Genomic DNA, 26,763 nt, shown 5'->3' with positions numbered 1-26,763 from the left:
TATTGTGTGATTCCCATGTGTCTCTGTCTCATCCTCTTCACCTTCATCTATGCTGCTAATATCGATTGTCTTTGAACAGATTGTTATTGGCGCTATAATAGAGAACACTCCCGCTGAGCGTGATGGGCGCCTTCGACCCGGGGATGAGCTCATTTCTGTGGATAAAAATGTGGTTGCTGGGAAACCGCACAAATACGTAATAGACTTGATGCATGCAGCCGCTCGCAACGGTCAAGTCAGCTTGACTGTGAGAAGGAGAGTGCAAATGCCAGGTGAAGACACATTTTAATATTTTTTTGTTCTTTTGGGGGTTTTTTTGTTTTGTTTTGTTTTTTGTTTTTTTCACACTTTCTCAAGACTGGGGAACATGCTGCACATTTCACTGGCACCAAATTAAAAAAAAAAAAAGACGACTTGGACAGAACACACATGCTGACAATCTGTGTGTGGGATCAGTGTGTACTTCCCACCCACACATTTTATTTTTCTGTGGAAGTAGATCTTACATACATCTATCCTTTGTTCATTGTGAGTGCAGCAGCTGGCTTTGCAGTTTGTGTCTCTAAATGCAGGACAGATGCAAGGGCATGTGGTTACACAAGAGTCATACCTGTCAAATGACAATCTAACAAGCAAAGTTTGACTTTGACAGTGATTCCCTGCAGATCTGGAAATTCTCCAACGGCTACATCTTAAGCTGCTTTCATTTTAAAACAAGCTTTTAAATAAATGGCCTCTGTGAGTAGACTGGTCGTGTTTTTACAGTAGCAGAGCTGTTGCATTGACTCATCCTTTTTCCTCCCTTGCCTCCTCTCCTCCAGGTGAAGGGTGTCCTGTGAACGGGCGCAGCCCCGGCTCGGTGTCGACACAACACAGCTCACCACGCAGCGATGCAGCCTCAGCTTCGGGACCTCCGGCGGTCACTGTCCCCGCTGCCACCTCTCCTGCAGAGGGATCCGCCCTGCAAACCAGTGATGTGGTTATTCACCGCAAGGAGAATGAGGGCTTCGGCTTCGTCATCATCAGCTCCCTGAACAGGCCGGAGAACGCCACCGTCATCAGTGAGTTGCGTCTGTCTGGAGCCCTAAAGGCTGTTACTGAACGCAGATGGTGATTTGTAAATCCTTATGATCAAGGCTCCCTAAGGGTGGTGACTACGATTTCATTTTCAGGTGCTACGTTGTATCTAAAATGCATTTATAAGATATCAGATTTTTTTTACCACACAACTTGTCTTAGCATTGCATGTTCACTCAAGAAACAGGGTCAGAAGTATAATATCCATTATATCTACTTTACTAATAACCAGTGGGCTTCATGTCCCTTACCAATTAATTTACTTGAGTAGTGTTTCTTTTCTTGTCCAATAGTTTCAGAACTTCCATTAGCTGGGGTCAAACTGAAATTGACTTTTTTTTTCTTTTTTTTTAAAAGATTTTTATTTTTATTTACTTATTTTTTGGTCCCAAATTGGTCTTACTTTCATGCCAAGGTAGTATTAAAGGAGTCTTTGTAAGTCTTAAATGGGCTTTATTAAACATGTGGTTACACTAAAGAGAGCTTATATCTTTTAACAGATTGTGGGACTCTTGAGTCGGCTTGGACTGAATGCACACTAAAGATATTAAAATGTCCTGGCCAAATGCCCATGTAGTCACAGAAACATCTATGACATTTAAAAAATATTGATATAATTTCTTTCTCTGCTTGGTGTGTCCAGAAATGTTTTACACTGAAGTGAGATTTTGTCAGTTTTCTGCATGTATTCATGTAAAAAGTGTCAAAATAGGACATTTTTAAAAGTTAAGTTGGAATATATTTCCGTGCAGTGACAGTGCTTCATACTGGCATAATAAATACTTGTAACAGTAGTTTAAAAAGTGACTGTGCTGTAATACAAAATATTACTCTCTCCACTTTAAAATTGACTTTTCTCAGTGCTGTTTTGACATCTGTCTTCAAAATTGGTGTTGACAACCACCTTGTTACTGCTTGTTTCCAGCTGTGCCCCATAAAATAGGACGCATCATCGAGGGCAGCCCTGCAGACCGATGTGGAAAGCTGAAGGTGGGCGACCGGATCCTGGCTGTGAACGGACAGTCCATCATCAGCATGCCACACGCAGACATTGTCAAGCTCATTAAAGATGCTGGGCTAACAGTCACACTGCACATCATACCAGAGGAGGGTGAGTGAACATTTCAGCCAGAACTAGATTTTTCCACCATTGTCTTTTGAGAGTTTTGTGTGTGAATTGTGTGCTTTATAACAAGGCTACGTTATTCAGAAGTTTTCTTTCTTTTTTTTATTTATTCTAAACCTTTCTCCCCTGAGTTTGATCATTTCTACCGGGTGAATTCTTGTCTCACCTTCTGTCCATCACAGGTTCCCATTCTGGGCCCAGCTCAGAGAAGCAGAGCCCCATGACCCAGAAACACAGCCCACAGACCCAGCCCAGCCCTGTAGCCCAGCCAAGCCAAGGAGGCGTCCACCCTGGCCAAACGGCTCCTCAGCCAGGCCAGACGGCCACTCAGCCGGGTCAAGCACCTGTCCAGACACCAGCTCAGACAAGCCAAACAGTCACTGGCCCTCCTGCACCAGCAGCCTCCCAGCCTGCACCAGCTGGAACCCAGCAGAGCCCGGTCACCCAGCCCTCTGGCCCCCCTCCACAGCTCTACCTCCATGACGGCAGGTAAGAGGCGCGCTAAGAGGGGTGTTTCTCAGCGGGAGCGTTTTGTGAGATCCCCATAAACAGAGTGTATGTCGGTGACTGGAAAAAGGAGTTTTCAAAGGCTGTCAAAGTGTATGTTGATGAGTGTGTGCCATCTTCTCCTCATAAGCTCAGGAGAAAACCTGTGACTGCAGACAACTTTTGTCCTACTCAGACTCTCAGTCTCAGGCTGGTTTTCTACTTTGTTGCATAACACCACTTAGCTCTTACAGTGTCAGTGAATAATTTACCATAAGGTATCTCTTCTATAATGCAGGAACTCAGCGATCAGACCATGTTCCATGTCAAAACTATGAAAGTGTGAGTGTGTGCGCGGATGGGTGTGTGTGCTTGTGAGTCTCAGATCAAGACACTGAGAGTAGAGATCCCAGAGCTGTGGATTTGTGCCCATTTTGCAAGTAGGAACTTGATAAAAGTTTCAAAACAGAGAGTGATCTTTCCATCCTTTCTCTGGTTAGCTTCCTTGGCTGCAGACACACAGGGATGTTTATACTCTCGTCCTTCACATGGCATTATAAAGTTCAAATGTTACCATATACATTTATCTCCAAGATATCATTGGAGAGGTGAGGTTGTGTGCAAGAGGACACCTCCTTCCTTTATCCTTTTTCAAAACAACGTCTCCATCATGACACAAATCTCTCCTCTCATTTTGTTCTGTTTTTTACCCTCACAGGTCAGAGGTAAAAGCCAGACAGGACGTCAAACCTGACTTCCGCCATCCTCCGTTCACTGATTACAGGCAACCTCCAGTAGACTACCGTCACCCACCAGTTACTGATTATCGACAGCCTCCGACGCTGGACTACCGACACCCACCTGGTCTGCTGGACTTCAGACAGCATCCTGCAGCTGCACAGTTTCCCCTCGGCATCCCTGCTGACTTCAGACCACAGGTACACCCAGACCAATAACTGTCTGCTTGAGATGTTTCAAGTATTAACTCTACATAATTGTATGCAGTTATGCCTCCTCACTATGGAGAGGGTGTTTGTAATCTTTGTTTTCAGCACATACTGTTGTATACTGTTATTTGCTGTAGGTTTGTAGCAAGTTCTGTACATTTTGTTCTGCAGGACTTTGATTACTTCACAGTGGAGCTGGAGAAAAGTGCGAAAGGTTTCGGCTTCAGTATCCGCGGAGGCAGAGAGTACAAGATGGACCTATTTGTGTTGCGCCTTGCTGAGGATGGCCCTGCCATACGTAATGGAAGGATGAGGGTAAGATGATAAAACACAATGAAACTCTTAAAAAGCTCTTTGGGAGATGATTTATTGTCAGTGAACAACAGTTGTTTTGTTAAAGAGAGAAAAGAAAAGTGTAAATAAATCAGTCATAGAAATGCAGCAAGAATGAGCAACATGCCAGTTTGTCCATCAAAAATACTATGAAGCTGCTGAATGTAAAGATGGTGTGAAAATTTAACACAGCAGTTCAAAAACTTCTGCTAAGTTTATTACGTTTCACTTTTTCCTTTGCTAATTCAGACATTTAATTTACTGTCTGACCTGTCCTCTTCATGGGGCAGGTATAGCTTACAGGTTGGGAAAGGAGGAAAGTGAGTTAAATGCATGCGAACTCAGTGACTGAGTAACCCCCCCCCCGCTCACCCTCAGCAACTCCTGTTGCAGTGCATTTGAACAAGGCACTTAGTGGCATGTATTCCCCAGTTGCTCCAGTGGAGACAGCGGTTGTGTGGAAAAGTCAACTTTCCATGGATAAACACAGTTTGACAGAAATCGACCCTGTCCTCTGTGTGTGTCTCCTCCAGGTAGGGGATCAGATCATAGAGATTAACGGGGATAGCACTCGGGACATGACTCACGCCCGCGCCATTGAACTCATCAAGGCGGGAGGCAGGCGGGTCAGGCTGCTGCTAAAGAGAGGCACAGGACAGGTGCCAGAATATGGTGGGTTTCCCTGACACACACTGAAGTCTCTAAATGTCCATCTGTTTCCACTCTCTCTGTCTCTCTCATTAGTCTCTGACCTGACCTCTTTCTCACTTTCATACTAGAGATTCATTGTTTGAGATTCAACTGTTTTTTAACCAGAATGGCTTTTTCCTGCGAATGCTTTATGTTTTACTCAAGAACATATTAACATACATTAATGTCTCTCTGCATTTTACTCCGCTCTGTTCTTCTCTTCTGTCATCTGAATTTAAACTTGTCTTTCTGTGAAAAACAAATTTGATCAAACAGTAGAATAACAACCAGCTCTCTGCTCTAGCCTTCGTGTGTTGTAACCCCTCTGCTTTAAGTCTAATGATTGGTATAGGCTTTTACTTGCCTTCCCTCAGGAATGGTACCTTCCAACCTCTCCATGTGCATGAAAGGTGACACACTAAGCTCCCCCTATTTCTTCTTAATGGGCCACTCTAAAGACACGGTTTGTGAAAAACTGCATGTCTCTCTAAATACTGATGAATCTATGTGCTCTGTAGATGTGCTCTAGGCGTGCATTTGTATGTGCATGCTCATAAGTTATGCATGAGAAAATGGCAGCTCTTTGTGTGTGTGTGTGTGTGTGTGTGTGTGTGTGTGTGTGTGTGTGTGTGGTGTGTGTGCGTGTGGTGCGTGTGCGTGCGTGTGCGCGCGGGTGCTTACATGTGCTGTAGCAAAAGAACAATATTGCTTGAAGTGACCCTCCAGATGAAATTGTATCATCGTGAAGAGGGCTGTGAAGTAGACTGTGTGAAATCAATCTGCTCAGGATCAGTCTGTCACACAACTACAAATATGTTAATTGTTTTCAGGCGCTGAATAAATCCAGTCACACATGTGTCTGTAGAAGTAGTCTAGATTAGACTTTAGGTGTAAATATCAGCATGGAGGCCTACATGGTCATTTGCATGCAAGTTTGGCTGATATATGAGGATGTGGTGTGTCACTATGTTACTGTGTACATCTTTCTTCCCGTCTCTCTCTCTCTGCTTTTTCCTCCCCCCTTTCTCTCTCTCTTTGTATGCATGTGCATGCTAGTTGTGCCACTCCTTTTTTTCATCTCAGTCCATCTGAGGCTGTTTTCCTACTCCCCAACAGACTGTGCCGGCCCCTGGGATTCCCTTTCTACAGCCCACTCTGCCCTGCAGGAAGTGACCCTCGAACCCCACCCGAATCCATTGCTCTCATCCCATCCAGCCTCAGCCCCAGACTCCCCTCATCAGCTCCCTCTAGAGGCCACAGTGTGCATGGCAGACAAAGCTCCACAGCTGACAGACCACAGCTCCATTAGAGGGGCTACAGGTGGCAGGTCCACCCAGCAGAAGTGCATCATCAGGGGACAGGGAACCCCTCAGGGGTCTGGAGAGGTGGACTGTGGACCAGGCGACAGACAGCCTCGGGCTTTGCCTCCTAAAGCTATCCTGGGGAGGTCAGTTGAAAGACGAGAGAGGCAGAGGGAGGCTTGCTCCCCCTGCTGTGAGAGAAAGGGCCTGCACACACAGGCGATGAGCACTGTCTGGCCCTGGGACACATATGTCAGTGTGAATTCAAATGGAGCCTCTCTGGCCAGTGGAGATGGACATGTAAGCCTCCAGGAGAGGCTGGTGTCCAGAGGTCTGTTCCCCAGAGAAGACGAAAGGGCCAGCGGCCACAGTGGGCTCTGCTGCCCCTCTAAAACTATGGAAGATCCTCCTGTGAGGAGCGCAGCTGCCTCCCCTGGGCCCTGGAACGTCCCTGGTTCTGATAAACTGCCTGGCACCCTGAGGTCCTGGACCTCCACAGTAAGCAGGTAGAATGGATCTAGCTGGTTTGGACTGGATCACACTGTCTGGCTCCTTGTTCAATTCACCATCGGATGTCTGAGAAAAACAGTTAATCTCCCTCGCTATTTCTGTCCTGTTTTCTTCTCCATCTACTTCTGAAATCATATTTTGTTTCATTTGTTCTTATGAGATGATTATTACACCCACCACCTTAAAAACCAGAGGAACTTTCACAGCTATTGTAACATACAGTATAAATCCTGATGAACACTACTCCGTACGAAGGCATTTTGGACCTTCAGATGCGACAGTTGATGTTCTGATCACAGATGGTGCAAAGATGTCTGACTCTGCGTGGAGCTGTGCTTGGGACGCGTCACTTTTATCCGCTCGACCGTATCTAACTCAGTTTGGTTCGTGCAACACAACCTCAGATGGAACGAGGTTCCTCACAGGAGAGCGATATACTGTATGTACATCCAAGAGGTTTACTTTTGCTCCATTTTCTGTGTCAGAAGAATGAGACTACAAATCTGTCAGATGGAGAAAGTGACAGTGAAACTCCTGGAGGACATGGCACTGACCGAAGTGACAGCCTGGTTAACCCGACATATGTTAAGATCTCACACGCCTACCAATATATCATATACTGTTAATGTAAAGATGTGAAAAATATGTACATTTGGTAAACTCAAAAACATACCTGTTGGTGTTTTTTGAGGCCGTGTTGTAGTTAGAACCATTGTAAAGAAAAGAGAAAAAACACCAGGACAGTATTTTAGGATCACTATTTCCATGGCCTCGTCTATGACTACATATCAAAGACTGTGCAAGTCACCAAACCCAGACTGCTGAGGGAGGCAGTGGTCGTGTGCATGGATTTAAACCACCATGTCATTACACAGGGACTAACATGTCTTTTAGAGGTAGAATATAGAGAGGATAACCTCTGTGGAGCTGACCAGTTGGTACTCATGTGAGACAAAGACGATCTTTTTTTCCATCAAATTGAACTTTTTGGGTGACTGACAACAGTTGGCTTAGTAAGAACTCATAATACTGTTCTGAGTTATGTACACGAGATCATGAGTCAACCATGCAGTCATTGTGCAGAATTATAAGCTGTGCTGTATTCATTTGATGCTCAACAGAAAAATTTTGTCCAGTCTATATTTCCCATTTCTATGCCTTTTACTGTGCTAAGTGTACCACATCACTGTGGGAGAGGGGCATCGGTGTGGGGAAGAGGAGGCCGATGGTTATGAGGTGGGGCGGAGTGCCTTACTCAAACTAATGCAGACCTGTTGCCGTTGTGATTTGTTTTGGGAAGTGAATGCAAAACAGATGTTAGTGACCATGCACACATATCAGCAAACTGTTGAGTTGTGGAGCCTGTTTTCTTTGGACTTAACACCAAGCAGTATAAACAGTTATCTTGATGCACTCTCAGCTATATAGCTTATCAATGTCAATGATTGCCCTTGTCCCCTAGTGTTGAAGAGGGGATAAAATGTAGCCTGTAGCATTACATCCTCTTCTCAGAGAGTCATCCAGGAGAGTCGGGGTGTGAACGTTTATCTAGACAGGGTTATTATCTAAGTGGACCATGGTTTCTGTTGTGTCAGATGAGTGTTACTTCAGCTTTATTTGTCTGATCCACATGTTTGCAGGCAGTGACAGTACTCTGAATCTGCATCCAGTATTTTAGATGACCTGTGAAACAAATGCATTGAAACATCTGTTCAATCACAAAGTATCATCACTGGCAGAGTTGAGGCATGCTACTATTATACTGAGACACCACAGAAGAATTCACTATCCTCCTGCATTTTTCCATTTTGATATCATCCATTACTCTGAACAAGATGTGTGCTCTCATTAAAAATTAATCACCAGAGCTTTTCGAGTGCTAGAGGAAACACAAGTTTAAAAAAAATCACAATGCATTGTGACAATGTGACTGAATAAATGCAGCATGATGGCAGATCCAAGCTGTACTTGTAAACTGGTATAGACCTAAACTGCTTTTAGCGAGGCAATGCACCTGCCAACTGGGACACTAGTGAGACCTTGTGCATAAAAGCATCATCAGGATTGAACTTGACCTGCAGTGGTTTCTGGGTAAAACAGGTGGTCCAGATGGTTCTGAGCCGACCTTCAAAAGTTGAATTCACCTGTGGTTCATGTGGTAAACTGGTTAACATGTTAGCGAGGAGCATGAGAACATGCCGTTAGGCTGTAGAAATGTGTTTACTGTATGTAGGTGAAAGATATGTCATCCAGCCCTCTGTCTCCATCCAGGCCGTCCCCCTGCCTGCTGTGAGTGATTTTGTATACAGAAACAAAAAAACGCTTTATTGGAACCTGTGAAGGATGGCACGTTCATGAATCCCCATTGAGATCAAGTATAACTGTGTAGTGTTAATTGTGTACTATTCACCTTGTACAGCTGTATTCCTACAAATATGGTTTACTGTATCATTGATACTGTAGTTTCAAAGACGTGAACAACTATTTTTATGAAATGCGACAGTACTGATATATTACATTTTGCTAAAAAACAAAAAACTTGTTTACTGAGAGATATTCTGAAATACTGTCAAATAAACTCTTGACATGGTGTAAAATATTTTCTAGAGATTGTTTTACTCCTTACCACACTGATGAGAATACAGCTGAAACAATTAATCGATTGACAGAAAATTAATGAGCAACAATTTTGACAACCAATTAATAGTTGCAGTTTTTTATTTTCTCGTTACAGCTTCTCAAATGTGAATATTTGCTGCTTCTCTGTGTTTTCTATATTATTAATCTGAACAATTTAGGGATTTGAACTTTTAATTTCACACCTGAAGATGTTGTCTTGGGCTCTCAAAACTTGTGATGGGCATTTGGTGTCTTATTTGGTGATTAATTGTGAATGAAAACAGGCAGAGTCTCTATGTGAGACTATACCAAAGAGGATTTTATTTAATTAACAGAGTCTCAGAGTTGCATCATTTACAGACAGGCACAGATGTGGACTAATTCAAAACCCTTGTAGTCTTTTCACACAGTTCCCCTTTAAAGGCCCTGCACATCAATACAGGTTCTTCATTTATTGTAGCTGATTAGACTTTTCTCAGCTTCAGGTTGAGCAGAGCTATTTTTCTGGGGTCACCAAACTACACAAAAGAATCAGAAAAATGTCTCTTCACAGGTTTAAACCTGATCTGTGAGGGAAACATAAAGTGTATACATGAAAATATGTCCCAGTGTAAAGGTCTAATGAGCAGGAATAAGTGAGTTCAACTGTGTGGGTGCCATGGGAGATTTAATATTAGGTACCGTCTATTTAATAAAGCCAAACCTACAATAATGATGTAAATAATTTCTGCTGTTCAGTCCTCCTGGTGAAGCCTTCCAGTGAAAGTGACAGAAATTTAGTGGATCCTAATCCCAGGTAGATGAACAGTTATGTCTGAATCTAACACCCATCCAATAAAAAATTTAAAAAAGATAAAAGTATGTACACATTTCTGAGCAAAGCAGGGACACATTTTATAATAAATCACCTTGTAAACATTTTCCCAGCATCTCATTGCTGACTAGTGGGTGAGGCCAAAATGGTGAGCTGTGAGGTGCCTGCAGCTGAGTTGCTGTCTCACTGTTGAGAGTAATTTTCTGAAGGAACTGGGGTTTCACTGTTTTCTTGTGCATTCAGTGGAGCCTCCTGAGAAAGAGGAGCAGAAAGATTAATAATGATAACACCAAAAGAGAGTTGAATTGCTCTTGTCAAAGAGGTTTCAACTCAAAGTTTACAATCATGGATTTATTTACCTTAAGATGTCTGTAGATTCCTATTTGGAAACGACAGCAAACCACATCAACCAAGAAACCAACCATACCATGGAGCATACCTGTAAGTGAGAAAAAGATCCAACTGTCAGATGCTGATGCTCATGACGACTTAAGTTGTTAAGAGTGTTAGCTGTGCCTTTATATATAACAGGATTTTTCCAAGATGTTTAACACTGTTTATTCAAGACTCAATGTCGATCCTCGCAAAGAGAATTATTTTTCTACGATTTAAACTTGAAGCTTTTGCCAGAAACTCTATCGCCAAATGATGACACACTCATCATCTTCAAAATCTCTGGAAGGAATCTGGCAGTCCAGCTTCAAAACATTTCCTACATTATAGGACAAGATTAGAAAAATGTTAAGGTTGTAAATCCTGCTTTGAGTGGTACATGACTGGGCCATTTTTCTACCTTTCAGGCAGTCACTATTCTCAGTGTAGTATGAAAATTACTTTGTTAGACTTGTATGTTTGCTGATGCAGTTGTGGGACTTAAAAACACTTCTGTTCTCTGTTCAGGTGCTTGTAAGAAGCTCTAATATCCAAGATTAATAAATCAGCAACAGTAAAGCGCTACATTCATGAGCCATGTCAGAAAATCTAACCTGCATAAATTATACTTTTTCTAAATAATAATCAAAGATGTACTCAAGAAAGCAATCAAAAAAAAATGTATTAGTATGATCTTAAAGTGGTCAGCACAAAGTACAGGAGAAAACGTCGTTAAGTTCCAGTGTGGTCTTTTAAATATGCATCTTGCAGTTATGAGACTTAAGCTACCTGTGGTCGAGAAAATTCCTCCAATGATGCCACAGAGTCTGACGAGGAACTGCCAGAGCGGCATGTGCTGCTCAGTGACTTTGACCATTAGTGAACTGATATCATATTTCATAAAGATCCCTGAGACTCCATGGCTGCCTGCAGCGTGGTTTATCATTCGTTCCTGCAGAACAACATGAGGAATACAAACACATTCACCATACTGATAGACAGCACATTACACAAATATACAAACATGAGCTGAATTAAAACCTACCCGCTCAGTGACTGAGTACTGATGTGTGTCAGCAGAGACCTTGTATGTATTCAGCTTGGTTGGCACAATGGTGATGAAATACTGAAACATGTGGTTAGCTGGAGAGAGTTATTAAAGATGCGTGAATGAAACAAAGAACATCAAAGCATAAACTGAGATAAAAACAGATTTGTGTTTGATGACAGACGTACGATCAGGAGAGACTTTCTCTGTGCCGTCCAGGGGGCTGATAATCCCAGGGATCGCTTCTCCAAAGGACAAGTGGTCAATCCGGTGAGAAAAGTTATAAGCTGTAGCACAACACCAAATCAAGACAGCTGTCATTTCATGTGTCACAGCAACCACAACTTTAATATATGGTGTGAATATCATCACCATATGGCCAAAGTATGACAACATACAAGTAGATATGTGTAGAACAAGGCTTCGTTTAAAAGATAATAAACTCACTGTCGTGGCTGACTAGAGCAGCTAGATGAGCATGGCCTCTGGGATGAGGGATGGACCTGTGGAGGGGTACAAAGTTGTTCTGTGACTAACATTACAGTATTTTAGAATTAAGAGCAACACAACACACGGATAAAACACACGCAGATCTGATTCTTATACTCTGGACAGAAGCAAAATGTCTAATATATACTGGAATATCAATATATGATAATGAGCATGTTAATAATTGTTTGGATACATACTTTCCGACAGTGATGTGGAAATTTCCTGCCACCTTGTTGACGTACAGATGTCCATGTATCCTGCAGGCATTGAGGGAAGTGGAACTGTCCTCACTATGGGGAAAAAGAGAAGCACAATGCAGAGGGGATAATTTTATCAACATGGATGGAAGGTTAAACACTTCCTGGTTTATCACTGAAAATGTTTTTACAACCATCTGTCAATCCCAAACAGAAAACTGCTTATTTTGAGGATCCTGTACCTGTGAGACTGAGCAGGAGGAGCTGCTTTTATTGCAGCCTTGAAGAGCACATCCTGAAGAGCGTGCTCCACTCTCAGACGCTCCTGAATGTGCTGAAGAGTCCTGACAGTGAGGGACAGAAAAGTCAGACAAAACAAAAACATCCTTAGATTTACTAACACTACACACTAACTAACACTGCTACCAAGTGATTAGAGCTGCAACAATTATCAAATAATAATAATAATAAAACATGGTACATAATTAGATCACTTTGGGCTGTGGGAAATTTTCACTATTATATAACATTTACATAGACAACAGGATGAATTACTTTAATAATTACTTTAAGACAATAATTGCCAAATTAATTCAAAATAGTGATAAGATGCAGCTCTACTGCTGATGAGAGAGAGACCATAGACTGTATTATCTAATGCTAGAAACAATAACTCCTTCCTGAATGTAAATAACATTAACATAGTTAAAATGTCACTATATTCCATGGCTGAGTCCTAGATATTACAGGTATGACAAGTTCATTTGAATCTTACATGTGCCATAATCTTTGCTGTGGTGAGAGTTCAAAGTTGACCTATAATGTTAAAAAAAAAAGGAGAAAAAAGTCAGTAACTTTTAAAGAAGCTTTGGCACTAAAACATTAAGGATTAAATTGGTTTAAAGAGTTTAACACCAACAGTATACTTTTCCACTGACAAGTTTAGCTTTTACCTCTTATTATTATTCAGTAAATTACTTGTAGGAGTTTGTACTCACTGGTTCATATTTTAAACCATCAGATGCAACCATGGTCTCTGCCAGATCCAAGACATCTGCACCAATATCTACATTCATGCAAATACACAAATTTTAAATGCATTATAATACCCTCCTAAACCAAATGTGAATGAGTGTTTTTTTATAGAGCTGAAATACAAAAAAAATGGCACTTTTTTGTACTTACACTGGCATCTCATGGCAACTGTGATGTCGATGTTTATCCTGAGTTTACTGTAAATGAAAAGCAGATGCAGAACATGTATTCAGGCGTCAGTTTATAAAGTACACCTAGTTAAGGTTAAGGTTAAGTTAGTAATCACCTAATGATTAGTTTTAGCAAAGTTTTCCTAATAAACTGACAAATGGGTGTACAAAGATAAGGCACAGATTTTAAGCACAATAATCACACTTTTAGCTCTCACCTGCTGAAGTCTTTGTCCACCTCATACTCATACCTCATCCATGTGTTTCTGTACACGAAGAACTCCAGGAAGGCAAGTACAGCCATGAGAGTGAAGGCTATCAGAGACACTAGAGAGAGCATCGACATGAGTCAGAGTGGTGGTGAAATTAAAAGTTACTCCACGACTGCTACAGCTTGTGTTTGTTGTGGTGTCTATACCTGTCCCACCGCTGGCTGTGGACTCCACGTAGCTCTCGGGGACTTTGGGGAAGGCGTCCAACTCCTTCACCAGAGTCAGAGCCTTCTTCTTTGTCAGTCTCCTCATCTTTGGAGGAGCAGCAGGAGCGGTGTTAATCTTCAGCTGAACACCCTCATAGAGTGGTCGTTTTCTAACAGGTCGGTTGTTCGGGACGACCGTTGAGCCGTGGCTAACGTTCAGTCATACGTTAGTTTCAATAAGCTGACGTTGACCATGACAACAACCAGGCTAACCGTTAACGTTAGCTTGGTTAGCAGACTAAAACATGACTGTGGTCAGGTTAAATAAAAAATAAAACCGTCCGTTTTATTTTACCGTCAGTTAAAGTGGTTCTTTTAAAAGTTAAATACGGAGAAATGAATAAATCCAGAATATCCAGTATCTGTGTTATGAATATGATTAGCTCATGGGTTGGCTGCTGTATCGCCTGACCCCATTGTCTGGGAAAAAACTGCTCCCATTCGGACTTAGCGCCCTCTGACGGTTAGTTACAAGCAGTTGCAAACATCATGGCTTAAATTTGCAATTACATAAATATGAAAACAGAAGGAAAAATACAAGGCCCTCTGAATTTTGTGTACAATAAAAAAATGCCTTTAAATTATATTTTCTGACATTAACGACAGACAGGCAGCCGTGAATAGAAGATTTTGACGGTAGGCATTAAGGAGCAGAGTCTGGTGAAGTCCAAGTGTGACCTTTGATAGTCATTTATTTTTTAGTTATTTTATTATTATTATCATTATTATTACTTTCCTCTGAAAGACAGTTATATAACTAAATCAGATTACATGACGATGTTCATTTGTAATTTGCGTAGTTCTAAATAAAGCAAACAAGTGGGGGGGGGGGGACCACCGGAAATGTCGGTCCTGTGACAGGAAGTTAAAAAAAACACGGATGTGCTTTGTTTTTGTTTTACAGCCAGCTGTCAGATGTAGCTTTAGGCTGCAGATGTAAGTTTAAATCCGTTATTTAAACAGGAGGAGGTCGACAAACAACCATCGTGAGACCTGAGGTAGGTAACATGAATGTTGTTGTTCCACTTGTTATTTTAGCTGACAAGCTAACGGTGTAATCAATGACTGGACCGGCTGCCGAACTGTTAATAAAGTTAATCGTCGGTGCAACCGACTGCAGTTAAATTATCTGAGAGAAGAGTAACAGCTAGAGCTGACTATCCCTGGAGAGGGTGTAAAGTATAACGTTACTGAATCTTACCAGCTGTGATGATATCAGTATTGACCAGTCTTATAACTAAGCCTTTTCTGTGGGTTGATAGTTTCAGTGCTCTTGTCCTGTGTTGTTCATCTTTGTGTATATTATACTACTCTCACATTTTTGAAGTTTCTATTTGCAGGTTTTTTGTCTTGATCTTCATCATGGTGGAGCCAACAGCATCCGGTGTGTTCTGCAGCAGGATGCTGAGCATGGTCAACTCTGAGGATGTTAACGCCATCATCCAGGCTCAGAGACACATGTGAGTGTCCTGCTCTGATTGGCTTCATGTCCTTTTCTGCTTTTTAACATCACGAAATCTGAAATGTTGTAATGAAATGTTATGGCGAAGCTCGGTTCACTTGTGAACTTGTGGCAGTGATCCTGACATGCTCTTTGTAAACTGGCACCTGAAGATTGTTGTTGCTTTGCTGAATTATTGTGAAAACAGGCTTGACCGCTTTGAGAAAACCAATGAAATGCTGATCAACTTCAATGGGCTGTCTAACGTGCGACTGCAGCAGATGAACGAACGCTTCCTGCTCCACACCCGCACCCTTGTGGAGATGAAGAAAGATCTAGACAGTATCTTCAGAAGGATCAGGTAAACACTGCACAATCAGTGCAAACATATGAACACACACAAGCACAACCTCTGATTATTTGTCTCCTCTGCTTCTCAAGGACACTAAAAGGGAAGATCTCTAAGCAGTACCCAGAAGCTTTCAGCAGTGAGTTAGCATTTTCTGCCCATTTATCATTTCATAAACATAATCCACCAAATCAGCTCATCTGAATGTCATGTCACTGTCATTTTTTTTGGCAGATATCCATGAGTCACCGATCTTAGAGGACGACGATGACGAGTTTGATCCAGTTCTCCCGAGTGTTGCCACAACAATCACAACGGCCACCTCAGAGCAGAGCACAGAGTCATGTGACACAAGTCCAGATGTGATCTCGCCTACCGTGAGCAGATGCTCTGAGGATCTCTCTCAAGAGCTGCCCGACACGCCCACTTCTGACTTCCTAGACACGGCTGTCCTGCGGGATGAAGGTCCTGACTCTGTACCTGCAGAATAGAGTGGACAGTTTGTGAATGGACTAAGCTTTGTCCTTAAAACCGTTTTAGCAGCAGGATGTGTTGTATATTTGAGTATGTGTTGGCCTCCACAATATTTGCTGACTTTTCCAGTCATTAATTTATCTGTTGGAAAGAGCATCTCAATGTTGATCGATGATGGAAGTGGCTATGAACTGTTCATGAGGATTTTGGACACTTTTTGGCATGCTTATTTGTCAGCCTCAGCCTGCACAGCACTAAAATAATGCAGATAATACTTGAAGTTGTATAGTATCTCACTATAGATATATCTGTCTTATTGACAGTAAACCTAAGCAAAAGCCCTCACTCATCATCTGATCATAAGCATATTTCATTTATTTTTGAGTTTGAGGAGATGCACACCTGACTGAGGGAAGAAGTCTCATGATGTTTCTTAATGATTTATGTTATTTGAAAGACAAAAATTAGTGCTCAACTTGAATAATATTATGTGAATAGAATGTGAGTTCTTAATTCTGTTGTTGTGGTACTGTTAACAACATTTTCATATTGCAGCAATGTTATTCTTTGGAGCTCTATTAAAACCAGAGGTATGAATGATTTTAGCAAAAGGTTCTCTCTTTCTTTCCTCCTCCATTGCAGGAGATCCAAGATAATTGTCAGATATCTGAGCTTGTCAGGATTCAAGACACATTAGATTTGCCCTAAGAGCTGGAAACCAGGTTGTGTGAGTGAACAATCTAACCTCTCTGCCATGTTGCTTCTCATTAAAGATGCAGCTTTGAGGATTTAAAGGGGAATATGTAGCCTACCATGGACTTCATTTGTTATCTCTGTCAAGTGACACCTAGCTCATAGTGTGTTGATCCATCATACATGGTGATGGGCGTGGTTATAAGAGTCACAGCTGTCAAACCTACTTCCACATAAAACCAGATTGGATTTAATATTGCAATTCAATATTGTGTGAGCACAAAGTCGAAATTGAGGGGAGCACCACAGAACAGCTGTGCAGTTTTTTCCACGATGAGGTGGATATATTTGATGAACAACTGGTAAAAGGCAAACGCCGCAAGATCAGCCATTGTAATGAGCTCAGTCACATGACGGAAAGTCCGACTTGACTGCAGTGTTTTTATACTCAATCCCCCAGCAGTGACCGGAAAATTGACCATCAAGTTAAGCGAAGTCACGTGAAATCGATCTGACGTCAACGAAATGCGACTTGAGGGCCACCTGAAGCGCCACCACAAGCTCTCAAAATGTCTGTAGTTTGTGTCATTTACGACTGCTCAAATCGATCAAACCGAGAGATCTAGAGAAGCGGTTGTTGAGTACCAAATTTATTGTTAACAAGGAGGAAATTGGCCAAAAAACGTGGTCAGGAGACGATCGACAAAGACACACAGATTACCCAACTGACAAGGTAAATTAATGAGTGCAGGCACTGGCAAGTATCATAGATTATAGCTGGACAAGGCAGGCGTGATTCTGACAACAAATATTGTATGGAAAATGTGAAGGCAGTGGTGGCAAAAGTATTCAGTTCACTACAAGTATCAATGCAGCAATGACAAATGATTTTTTTTTTTTTTTTTTTCAATTTTAAGCCCTGCATGAAACAAGATGCTTTATTTAAAGGACACGGGTATTCGCTGCTGGAGGTGGAGCTATTTTGAACAACAAACAATTGAATTTTCTGTATGTTTTATATACAGGGTTACTGGACAAGAGGAGAGGAGACAAAAAACAAAGGCAAGTCATAGATGTGTGCATTTTAGAGCATATTTGAGTCTTCATGGTTGTCAAGTTGTGAAAATATTTACACACATTTCTGTATCTGCCCTGTTCATCAAAAATCACATTCAAACATGCTTATTATAATATCTATAGTAATAGTGATTATGTTAAAGCAGATATGTGCCATATTTCACATCAATGCATTGTGGGTTCTTTTGTTATAAGCTGCTTCTCTGTGTTGAACATTTTTCTTTTGGTTATTTATGTCAGAGTTTGTGAAATATCTATAATCATGGGGTTTACATAGAGATGATGTACTTTTCTGCTGCTTCAGGTCCTGGTAACGTGCAGGATTTGATACCAAGACGCTGCACCATAACTCGAACAATCCCACTACACCTTGAGTTCCCTTCGCATTAGGAGCTTTACAGTCTTCACTTCAGGTGTTGGACTTGGGCCAGGTAAGAATCGAACTTGCGTCCTCTGAATTACCAAGCAGGTGTCTTATTAACCTGAGCTACTCAGTCAGATGGCTATCAGCTATTTCTTTAAGTCTTTGTGTGTTTGCATCTGGTCTTAGACTTTAAACGGAACAGAATTTGATGATCCAAGTGCAAATCAAACCTGCATCCTCAGAACCATGAAGAAATCTGTTAGCCTGAGTTATTTGATCTGATGCTGAAGAACTACTTCTCTGAGCCTTTGAGTGTCTGCATTTTGTCTTAGTCTTCAAAATTAACTGCATTCTGTCAGATTCAAACCAGGGTCTACAGCAGTCAATTATCAGCCTGAGTCATTCAGTCTGATGCTAAGATGAGTACTTTCCTCCAGCTTTGAGTGTTTGCATCTTGGACTTCAGAATTTGTTGCTTCCTCAGAACTACAAAGCAGGCATTTCTTCAGCCCAGAGAAAGCATCAGGATAATGCAGTAATATTTATCCAGAGGTTTTCAAATTTTCTTAATCTCTGTTTACATTGTGAAAAATCAGATGTTGTGGATATATTTTGACTGTGCTGCATAGATAATGGACAGACTGTAATGCTGTAACCTATAGAATGTTGTATAAGTCAAACCAAACTCCACTTTCCTAAGACACAAATCTATGTTTCGTATGGACACAGTCAGTACTACCCTTAAAGTTTATGAACAATCCATATTTCTTTGTGTTTAAATTTCAATCAAAATGATATTATGGCATAGTACACTAACACTAAAATAAAGTGAGTAGTGAGAAGAAAATGTGAATAAAAGTCTCACAAAAGCTTTGATACAGCAAATAGGCACTATACTTTCTCTGAAATGTAAAATCACTTTTACCTTTACTTTACATTCTGCATTACCTTATATCAGACGCTAACACATAATATATAGTATATCATGGACTTGAAAGTATCTATTTTCAAAGAAATAAAGTAAATAATTTCCAAACTTTATAGTGAATATAGTGTGGATTGTTCCCCTGAATTCTTATTTCTCTGCGTACCCACCAATAAATTCAGTGACTCCATACTTCCAGAAAACTCACAAAATTACTTTTATTAAGGGACAAGTAAAAAAAGTACATGATGTATAAAAAATACAAAACCGCTTTGTCTAACTCGTAAGCTAAGTAAATGCATAGCAACAGTACATGCAAGTCTAGAGTTAGGAATCCTACTGTTCTGTAACATTTTAAGCTACAGGCTAAACAGGGGAAAAGTACAGTTTGGTTGCAATCTATCATTCGTTATAAGTCTACATGATACAGATCCAAAGTGATGATACAGAATAAGTTAGGCTGCACGCAACTCAACTGATGAGTAAATAAATACTTAACATCATTTCACAAATATTGACAACCGGTAATTCAACGCAATGTTAAACAAAGTCTGCGTGAGAATTACATTCGATTTCTGATGTACAAAAACCATGCTGCGCATTAGCTAAAGATGAGAAGAATTCATAGTATTACACTTCTAAGCGGGGATGCAGTGATACAAATAAATATGAAATAAATAAATAATGAACCCATATACGAGCCACTTGGCTCACCCAACCCCTTCTGTACATAACACACCCTCTGCTCCCAACTACAACATCACATGTATGAAATTTCATATTAGCGTTTGTTTTTAGAATACCATAAACATATATACAAATGACCTCGGACAAGCACAAGTGTCCATAGAAAACCTGCATTGATTTGACATTGGGTGAATTTCAATGTGCTTTGGTTTTCATTTGATAAATAAAGTAATATTAGGCTATATATCACAACACATTTGTGGTATATAAGAGGCAATGGCATAGAATTTCAACTTGTATAAAGTCTTTAACCATATACTGACCCAGGAATGAGGGAAATCACTGATATTGATATTGCTGAATGACTATAGACCGATTGTGTGTTTTGCTGTTGTATTGTGTGGTATTATTATGCAAAGACACTTCTATTTTTCCTTTTTCTTTTTTTTTTACATATAAAAATAAGTTAAAACTTCAGAAAAATGGATCCAAAAAATAAAAGTAAGATTTACAGTTTATATAAGGCCATGCAATTTTTAGTAGACTCATGCATCAGATCATTAGGTCTTTTGGATGAGTGGCTTGCCATTCATGCAAAATGCACTATGTGTTGCTGAGGCCACGATAAACATAGCTTCTGTCCCTTTTTGTTCCTTAATACCAATCCCAAATTAACACTAGCACTGTCTGTAACACATAATTAAGGCTGGTGTATTTGCTGTTGAAGCTGTGAATAGGCCTTATTTAAATCGGAGCCACATACGTATTTGCACACAGAGACACTAATCCAGTCTACAAACACAAACTCTTTGATAGGAGTGGATGTCAATGTGAATGGACACAAACACAAGGGCTACTGTACAGGTCTGTGCTCTGTCAATGTAAAGTGTCATTCATTCCAAAACGAGATTTCCACCATTAAAAAAAAAAGAGCCATTTACTCTGAACAAGAAAACTAATGTCATCATATTAGTCATCTTAACATATATGCCTGTAAAATATCCACATTGAGAATGGGTTCAGCTGTATGTTTGAAATGTTGAGTGATGAATTTCAAGTAGCACCTTTTTCTGTGAGTAAGTGGATCTATTGCGTTTTGGAATAAAATCTTTTAAATGTACCAGCAAACTAGAGCTCCAGCATGTAATCTAAAGTAGATCAAAAACACCACGGATGATGGTCCATCGTCAGGATGGTGAGAATATTAAATACAAAAAAAGAGACAAAGTGGAAACACAACAGTCCATAAGTTACTGTTTCAACATAATAAACAAACCTCCAACATTATTATGGAGAAGACCAAGGGATTTTCAGCTGCTTTATGACTGAAGGCAATCTGAGGCAACCTCTCTGTCAGTGCTCGAGAAAAAAGACAGCACCCCAAGATTTCTTCAGAGATGTGTGCGAGGGTGGTTTTGACTCTACCACCCTTCTTCTGCCGCCACCATGCTCCTGGTTGGAGGTGTTGTCACGGTAACGCATAGCTGAGTGGGCTCTGCATTTACCTCGCGTGTCGGCGTCTCCTTCACTTCCTCATCCGTCTGGGATTTTTGCCCGCTGACATCCGGGCCCACCTGGCCCTCCTCTACCTCCACTTCCTCCTCCTCGTCTTCCTCCTCCTCGTCTTCCTCCTCCTCCTCCTGCTGCTGTTGCTGCTGTCGTTGTTTGTTGCGGCAACACGGCTTGAACAAATGTGGGTCGATGAGCACCTCCCCAAAGCGCCCCTTGTAGATTATTCCACAGCACACTTTTTGCCTACAGAAAAAACAGTACACTGTTACAACAAGACAAAAAAAGATGAAAAGTCTCTGCCTTTGTTGTACATGCTTTAGACCATTCACAGTACTGCATTAACTGTGATAAATATCAAAATAATAAATTTAATGATGCCACCATCTTTATTCAATTGGTGTGACAGACATCGTAACAGTTTCAGGCTTTTGACCCAGACATTCCTACATGCTACATGGCCAACATTAGCATTAACACCTGTTTACATTTTCAAGACAAGAGGTCAGGATATGACCTCTGAGCAACGCTACTTCTTTGTCCTCTCATGTTGCCCTCAGGGCAGACTGAATGATAGTGACTCACTATTGCAATGATAACACTGGCCATGTAGCGATAGCAAAAGCATACATATAGCACCTTTAAAGGCCCTTCACACCTACTCAGGTGTTTTCATTCACTTTTCCTGATTACACATCTAGTCAGTTGCAGGACATCACCAAGCTATGAACTAACGAGTGAAACAGAATTAACAGGGGAGTGAGGGAGATGCCAGTCAAGCATAGTTTGTACACGCCCACACAGTCCAGAGATAAGCTCTAATCACACAACTTAAGTGAAAATGCTGGTGTGGGTGGACTGCTGCAGTGTATAGGCTTCAATAAACGGATGCCTTTACATTTCCACAATCTGAAAATATTTTTTTTGTGATGGTGGTGTAACAGTGTCTGTAGAACAAAAAATTGCCAGTGCTTCACTGACTGACCTCTTCCAGTACGTGAGGTCCAGGAAGGAGAAAACCGGGGAGCGGCTGGATCCTGGGCTAAGCTCAGTGTCAGAGCCATCATCCGACAGGTTGCTGTAGCTAGGAGACTGAGCCGGAGAGGCACTGGAGGTGGTGCTGTGAGCATCTGAGTCTGGTGGGCAGAGCAAAGCACGAAAAGTGAAGGGATGATTAGGTGATACATATGTTGTGTGTATTGCAAAGGAAAAAAATCGACTCCCCAACTGTAGCATTGAATGCTAAGATGCACAACTCACTGTGTCTTTTAAGCTCTTTCTGCAGCCTGCTGATCTGGCTCGGCCTGGCTTTCTTGGAAATGGACTTTATCTTCTTGGGCCTGGAAGTTATCTTTAAGCTGGGACCTCCCCTTGCATCGACCACCTGTGTGGCAGAAAGGAGGAACTTTGTCACTTGATCATGATTCAAGTATTTTATCATGACCAAGTGGCCTCTCAACCACAATATCAGTACTGTGATTCACACTCACGTGGTTCCAGTTCTTCTTGGTTCCCACAGGAAGCTTTTTCCATCGTTTGACCAGGAGCACACAGGCATTACAGATTTCTCCAGACCGCGTTTCACTCAATCTGCGAGACAGTTACAGTTTGTGAGGGAAAATGTTTTCCTGTCAATTTAAAATCTACATATTATGGATTTCTCTCCAAACTGCACGTGCTCAGGTGTGTCTCCTACCCGAAACAGCTCCTGAATTCTCGCTCATATCGCTTGCTGTCCGTGAAACGAGAGCTTGACGACTTTGCGCGGCAGATGCAGCACCCGTCCAAACTCCTGTACATTTTCGGCTTGTGAAAGCCAAACATCTGCGTGCAAAAATGAAAAAAAAAAAAGAGAGAGAGAGAGAGATTTAAATATTAACATCTCAGGCTTTCATCTGTGTGCATCGTGTTAACTGCAGTACCTCCCCGCAGCCGTAGCCTACATTTCTGGTTCAGATCACAGATGGTATTTCATTGTGCCATTTCAAACCAGACAAATGTGAATTAACATATAAATATCGAGTGTTTTGTCACAATCGTGGAGCACTTTAAAACATCCAGGAAAAGCGATTTTGTAGGAGCATCTCTCCGCTCTGACCCACATGGGGGAGAAGTAGGTCAACAGTCAGACAGCGTGTCAGACAGATCATGTCACCATGCTGCGCTCACAGGATGCACGCTTCATTTTGGAAACTCAAAATATAACACAAGCACGCACTCAGTCCGAGCCTCCCAGTTGCAGAGGGTACAGTAATTGATATAGTCAAAAGAGCAAACTATGAAATGCAAGCTTACGTCGCCAGAGCAATGCAAATAAAATAAATTTGTTCCGGTGGGGGGGGGGGTCAGTCGAAATGCAATAAGAGCGCAGATTATGCAGAGGAATTATGATTTATGTTGCTAGGCAAAAATGATTCTCCACAGCACATGTAGACCTGAACTGCGGCAAAACTGCGAGCCGCGCCCCCCAGACTGGGTTTTTTTCTTGCCATCAGTCCTCGGGGTCTTCTGACAGTGCGGTGCCACAGAGAGCAGGCAGAGAGGAGGGGGAAAAAAACCAAAGACCTCTCACTCTGCTGGTTATTTCAGGTACCAGTTAAGGTTGGGCAACGAGGGGGGAAAAGATGAGAGCTAGATAACGGACTCCTGATGGAGGAAGATAGCAGCACTGGTATGAAAGAATGACAAGTCAAATAGACTGGAGGAGAAAATCACACTAGAACTCATTGTGAGCAGTGAACTGACGTTAGTGCATAAAATTAAAATCTGTAATATATATAAATAAATGCACGTAGTCCTGCAAACTTTAACCACCACATTTCAATGTGCAAATTTAACTTTTGCAGGATTTCCCCTCATGCATTTTTAAATAAAGCCAATGTCTTACAGTTATGTAGAGGACGATTTACAGCTCTATTTAACCAGAGTAAGCGCTCCACTGAGATTAAACATTTATTTTAGTGTGACTAGAGTGTCTTTCCTGAGACAGAGGCAGCACACAAGAACACAGAAACTTGACAAAAAAACTTGACAGACTTACAATCAAAACAGATAAAATATCAAGAGAATAATCAATGATAATCAAAAACGAAATAATCAGAAGGGTAATCAAACTATAAATAAAGGAAAGTATATCATTAATTTGCATATGCCCTGATACAGGTGCTACTAAATAAAAACAACTTCATATCAGTTCCTGCGTATATTCTGGAAAAGGTTACAATGATTTTCAGCCCCGAGTGAATCCTCTGTCAACAACAGACGATCTCCGCAGCAGAATACAGTACGTGACGCAACCCAACATGGCAACACATTTCAAAGGCGGAGGCAGTGTGGAGAAGGGGGTGTGATGCGATTTTCCGCAAAAAAAAAACTGTAAAACGAAAAGTAAACTGTAAAAATCCCCTCGAAAGCGGCCGGGGCCGAGGTGAATAACATCACCTCCTTTCAAAATAAAATAAGACTCCAAGAAATTCGCTTGTTTTTATCGAGAGAAAAGTGCTAGTCGCCAATTTCACCGCCCACTCCAGCGAGGAAGCATGGCATGCCACACGACCTGCTTCATGCGCACCCATTTTATGATGACCGTCCTCTGCTCGACGATGCCCGACTTTCCCTCTCCTACTTCAACTTTATGCAGCGAGATAAACTGAGACAAACACGTTTCGAAAGCAAAAACGGCTCATTTTAATGTTAAATGAGAGAGCTGTTCTCAGATAATCGCGTAATTTGATCTTTACTCTTTGTTATTCCGGAGCCGTGTCGCTGCAACAGTCCACCTTCAACTACATGTGCACGAACTTCAAAGCGACGGCTTGAGAAAAGTCGGTCTTTATGCCACTTTCTTACACTACACGACATGTTTTACCCGGTTTGAGTTTCATTAGGCGTTCATAAATAGTTTGTGTTATGCTGTTTTGTTGACAGCGGCGTCCGCGTGCTGAGACGCATCCCCGGTCCGGGTGGGCGTGAGAGACTTAACTTGGCTTATTTAGCAGGCGTAGATGTGTGGTAGTAAACTGCAGGCGCTCTACAACCGCACCATGGACATTAATGCTCTTTAGGGGAGTAATTGTCTTGCCGTACTGCTCACAATAACCGACTTTAGCCAAATTTCGGCAGCGATAAAGGGAGTGATCTCCTCCAACAGCCAGATGCACTGAGGCAACCAATAACAACAGCCAGCCCTCGTTCAACCATGCTTGCACATGCCACAGGCCATTCTGACACTATTAAATACATCTTTAGCGTTTATCCTGCAGTCCCTCCACTTTACCCGGTTACTTTAAGTGGTTATAAGGTGGCCTACACACCACGCTGACCACCCAGTCGGTTTTTCAGCAGGCCTAAAAAAGAGCAATTGTTCAGACCCAAGTCGAAGCTTGTTTTCAATTACACATCGGGAAGCTCACCCAGGACTTTAAAACCCCTTAAAAGCCTCAAATGCGAAACTAATTAAAAAAAAACAAAAAAAAAACGGTTGCCTTCCTTACCTTGTTGCAAGTTGTGTGAAGCTGAGTTAAAGTAATAGTCCCTGTAGCGCGTCGTTACGATGTGACTATTATGAAAATCGACCCGCATCAGTAACCCGCTCTCTTGTTGATGTCTGCGCTTGTGGACGGGACTGGATAGTTGTGGACGTAGTGCGCATGCGTCGTATCCACACCTCCATTTCAGAGTAGAGCAGGAGGCTTTTTTCTTTTTCTTCAATCAAACCATTTACATAAACGACGTGTGACGTGTCCGTGCGTCTGCATTCTACTGCCCTTATAAGGATGGGAACATTGCGCGGGAACAGGGGGCTCGGCCCCGGTTGCTATGGCACATTGGAGAATGTAAGCAGAGAGGCGGGGCCTGTCCTTTTACTACAGAGCGCCAGATGGCCCGTCTGGAGGCCTACAGTTTTTAGGAGGCTCGGCGTCTAGCGTGGAGATGCGCTTTGTTGATCTCTATTGCGTGACAACGGAGCAGATTAGTAGTAAATAAAATGTGGCTGAAACACGGGGTCTCTCTGGCCAGTGGTCAGCTTAGGGCGAACAACCACTTGTACCAGTTTTTTTTTTTTTTTTTTTTTTTTTTTTAAAGACAACCAGCGACGTAGTCATCCTCCTATCACATAACATTGCATCACTTTGATAACACTGGGATGTATGCTGTTGTCCAATGGTGGAATGTAACTAAGTACATTTACTCAGTTACTAGACTTGAGCACAAATTTGAGGTACTTGTATTTATTATATGCCATTATGTGCCACTTCTTCAAAATTTATTTCACTACAGTTATTTGACAGCTTTAGTTACTAGTTACTTCACAAATTAAGATTTTTGCACAAAAAACATGACAGGCATTTATCGCTATTGTCTGAATTTTTATAAACCAAACAAGTAATCAATTATTTCAGATATGAATCAGCAGATTAATCCATAAAAAATGAATAATTCTTAATAATCATTATATCATTAGAAGTGCTTTTATTGTAAAATCTGGGAAAACGTAATGCATGGATAACTTGAGTTATTACATGACTATTATGGGAGGCTTAAATTCCA

The 26,763-nt window shown here is 41.5% G+C and overlaps 4 protein-coding genes across 5 annotated transcripts in view; 2 read left to right on the top strand and 2 right to left on the bottom strand.

Annotated features, from left to right (window-relative positions):
- LOC108875215 (membrane-associated guanylate kinase, WW and PDZ domain-containing protein 2) overlaps positions 1-9,170 on the top strand; it is a 72,598-nt gene extending 63,428 nt beyond the window's left edge. Inside the window, 8 exon segments of the mRNA XM_051073444.1 lie at positions 80-272; positions 822-1,061; positions 2,003-2,188; positions 2,386-2,692; positions 3,408-3,627; positions 3,808-3,951; positions 4,503-4,641; positions 5,776-9,170. Of these exon segments, the coding sequence (XP_050929401.1) occupies positions 80-272; positions 822-1,061; positions 2,003-2,188; positions 2,386-2,692; positions 3,408-3,627; positions 3,808-3,951; positions 4,503-4,641; positions 5,776-6,470 (2,124 nt within the window). The 3' untranslated portion in view covers positions 6,471-9,170.
- A 215-nt stretch (positions 9,171-9,385) lies between these two features.
- Positions 9,386-14,138, bottom strand: LOC108875209 (endoplasmic reticulum-Golgi intermediate compartment protein 2). The gene is made up of 13 exons (XM_018663966.2): positions 13,636-14,138; positions 13,436-13,544; positions 13,198-13,244; positions 13,011-13,078; positions 12,788-12,828; positions 12,255-12,356; positions 12,013-12,105; positions 11,771-11,826; positions 11,512-11,610; positions 11,321-11,418; positions 11,065-11,227; positions 10,263-10,342; positions 9,386-10,155 (listed from the first exon to the last, which is right to left on the bottom strand). Exons 1-13 carry the CDS (start codon positions 13,739-13,741, stop codon positions 10,087-10,089), a joined length of 1,131 nt encoding a protein of 376 aa, XP_018519482.1. The 5' UTR covers positions 13,742-14,138; the 3' UTR covers positions 9,386-10,086.
- Positions 14,139-14,539: 401 nt separating this feature from the next.
- On the top strand, positions 14,540-16,559 carry kxd1 (KxDL motif containing 1). 2 transcript variants are annotated; one of them, XM_018663970.2, is made up of 5 exons: positions 14,540-14,693; positions 15,023-15,155; positions 15,345-15,497; positions 15,578-15,624; positions 15,720-16,559. In XM_018663970.2, the coding sequence occupies exons 2-5, from the start codon at positions 15,058-15,060 to the stop codon at positions 15,974-15,976; spliced, it is 555 nt and encodes a 184-aa protein (XP_018519486.1). In that variant the 5' UTR covers positions 14,540-14,693; positions 15,023-15,057; the 3' UTR covers positions 15,977-16,559. The 2 variants fall into 2 exon arrangements, with proteins under 2 accessions (XP_018519486.1, XP_018519485.1); XM_018663969.2 differs by having other exon boundaries at positions 14,542-14,693; positions 15,036-15,155.
- A 2,651-nt stretch (positions 16,560-19,210) lies between these two features.
- LOC108875212 (SIN3-HDAC complex-associated factor) lies at positions 19,211-25,893 on the bottom strand. Its single transcript, XM_018663968.2, has 6 exons — positions 25,707-25,893; positions 22,910-23,037; positions 22,704-22,803; positions 22,474-22,597; positions 22,199-22,349; positions 19,211-21,459 (listed from the first exon to the last, which is right to left on the bottom strand). Exons 2-6 carry the CDS (start codon positions 23,035-23,037, stop codon positions 21,126-21,128), a joined length of 837 nt encoding a protein of 278 aa, XP_018519484.1. The 5' UTR covers positions 25,707-25,893; the 3' UTR covers positions 19,211-21,125.
- Positions 25,894-26,763: the final 870 nt, after the last annotated feature.

The sequence above is a fragment of the Lates calcarifer genome, linkage group LG10 (assembly GCF_001640805.2).
Source record: "Lates calcarifer isolate ASB-BC8 linkage group LG10, TLL_Latcal_v3, whole genome shotgun sequence".
Classification (NCBI taxonomy): Eukaryota; Metazoa; Chordata; class Actinopteri; family Centropomidae; genus Lates; species Lates calcarifer.
This window is presented reverse-complemented; position numbering and strand designations above follow the sequence as displayed.

Coding starts and splice junctions, on each gene's coding strand:
- LOC108875209 (XM_018663966.2), bottom strand. CDS start 13,741: ATGAGGAGACTGACAAAGAAGAAGGCTCTGACTCTGGTGAAGGAGTTG. Junction 13,245..13,435: donor GTGGACAAAGACTTCAGCAG/GTGAGAGCTAAA, acceptor TTTCATTTACAG/TAAACTCAGGATAAACATCG. Junction 12,106..12,254: donor CCTCCTGCTCAGTCTCACAG/GTACAGGATCCT, acceptor TTTTCCCCATAG/TGAGGACAGTTCCACTTCCC.
- kxd1 (XM_018663970.2), top strand. CDS start 15,058: ATGGTGGAGCCAACAGCATCCGGTGTGTTCTGCAGCAGGATGCTGAGC. Junction 15,156..15,344: donor ATCCAGGCTCAGAGACACAT/GTGAGTGTCCTG, acceptor TTGTGAAAACAG/GCTTGACCGCTTTGAGAAAA. Junction 15,625..15,719: donor GTACCCAGAAGCTTTCAGCA/GTGAGTTAGCAT, acceptor TTTTTTTGGCAG/ATATCCATGAGTCACCGATC.
- LOC108875212 (XM_018663968.2), bottom strand. CDS start 23,037: ATGTTTGGCTTTCACAAGCCGAAAATGTACAGGAGTTTGGACGGGTGC. Junction 22,350..22,473: donor GAAAGAGCTTAAAAGACACA/GTGAGTTGTGCA, acceptor TCTGCCCACCAG/ACTCAGATGCTCACAGCACC. Junction 21,460..22,198: donor GACCTCACGTACTGGAAGAG/GTCAGTCAGTGA, acceptor TTTTTTCTGTAG/GCAAAAAGTGTGCTGTGGAA.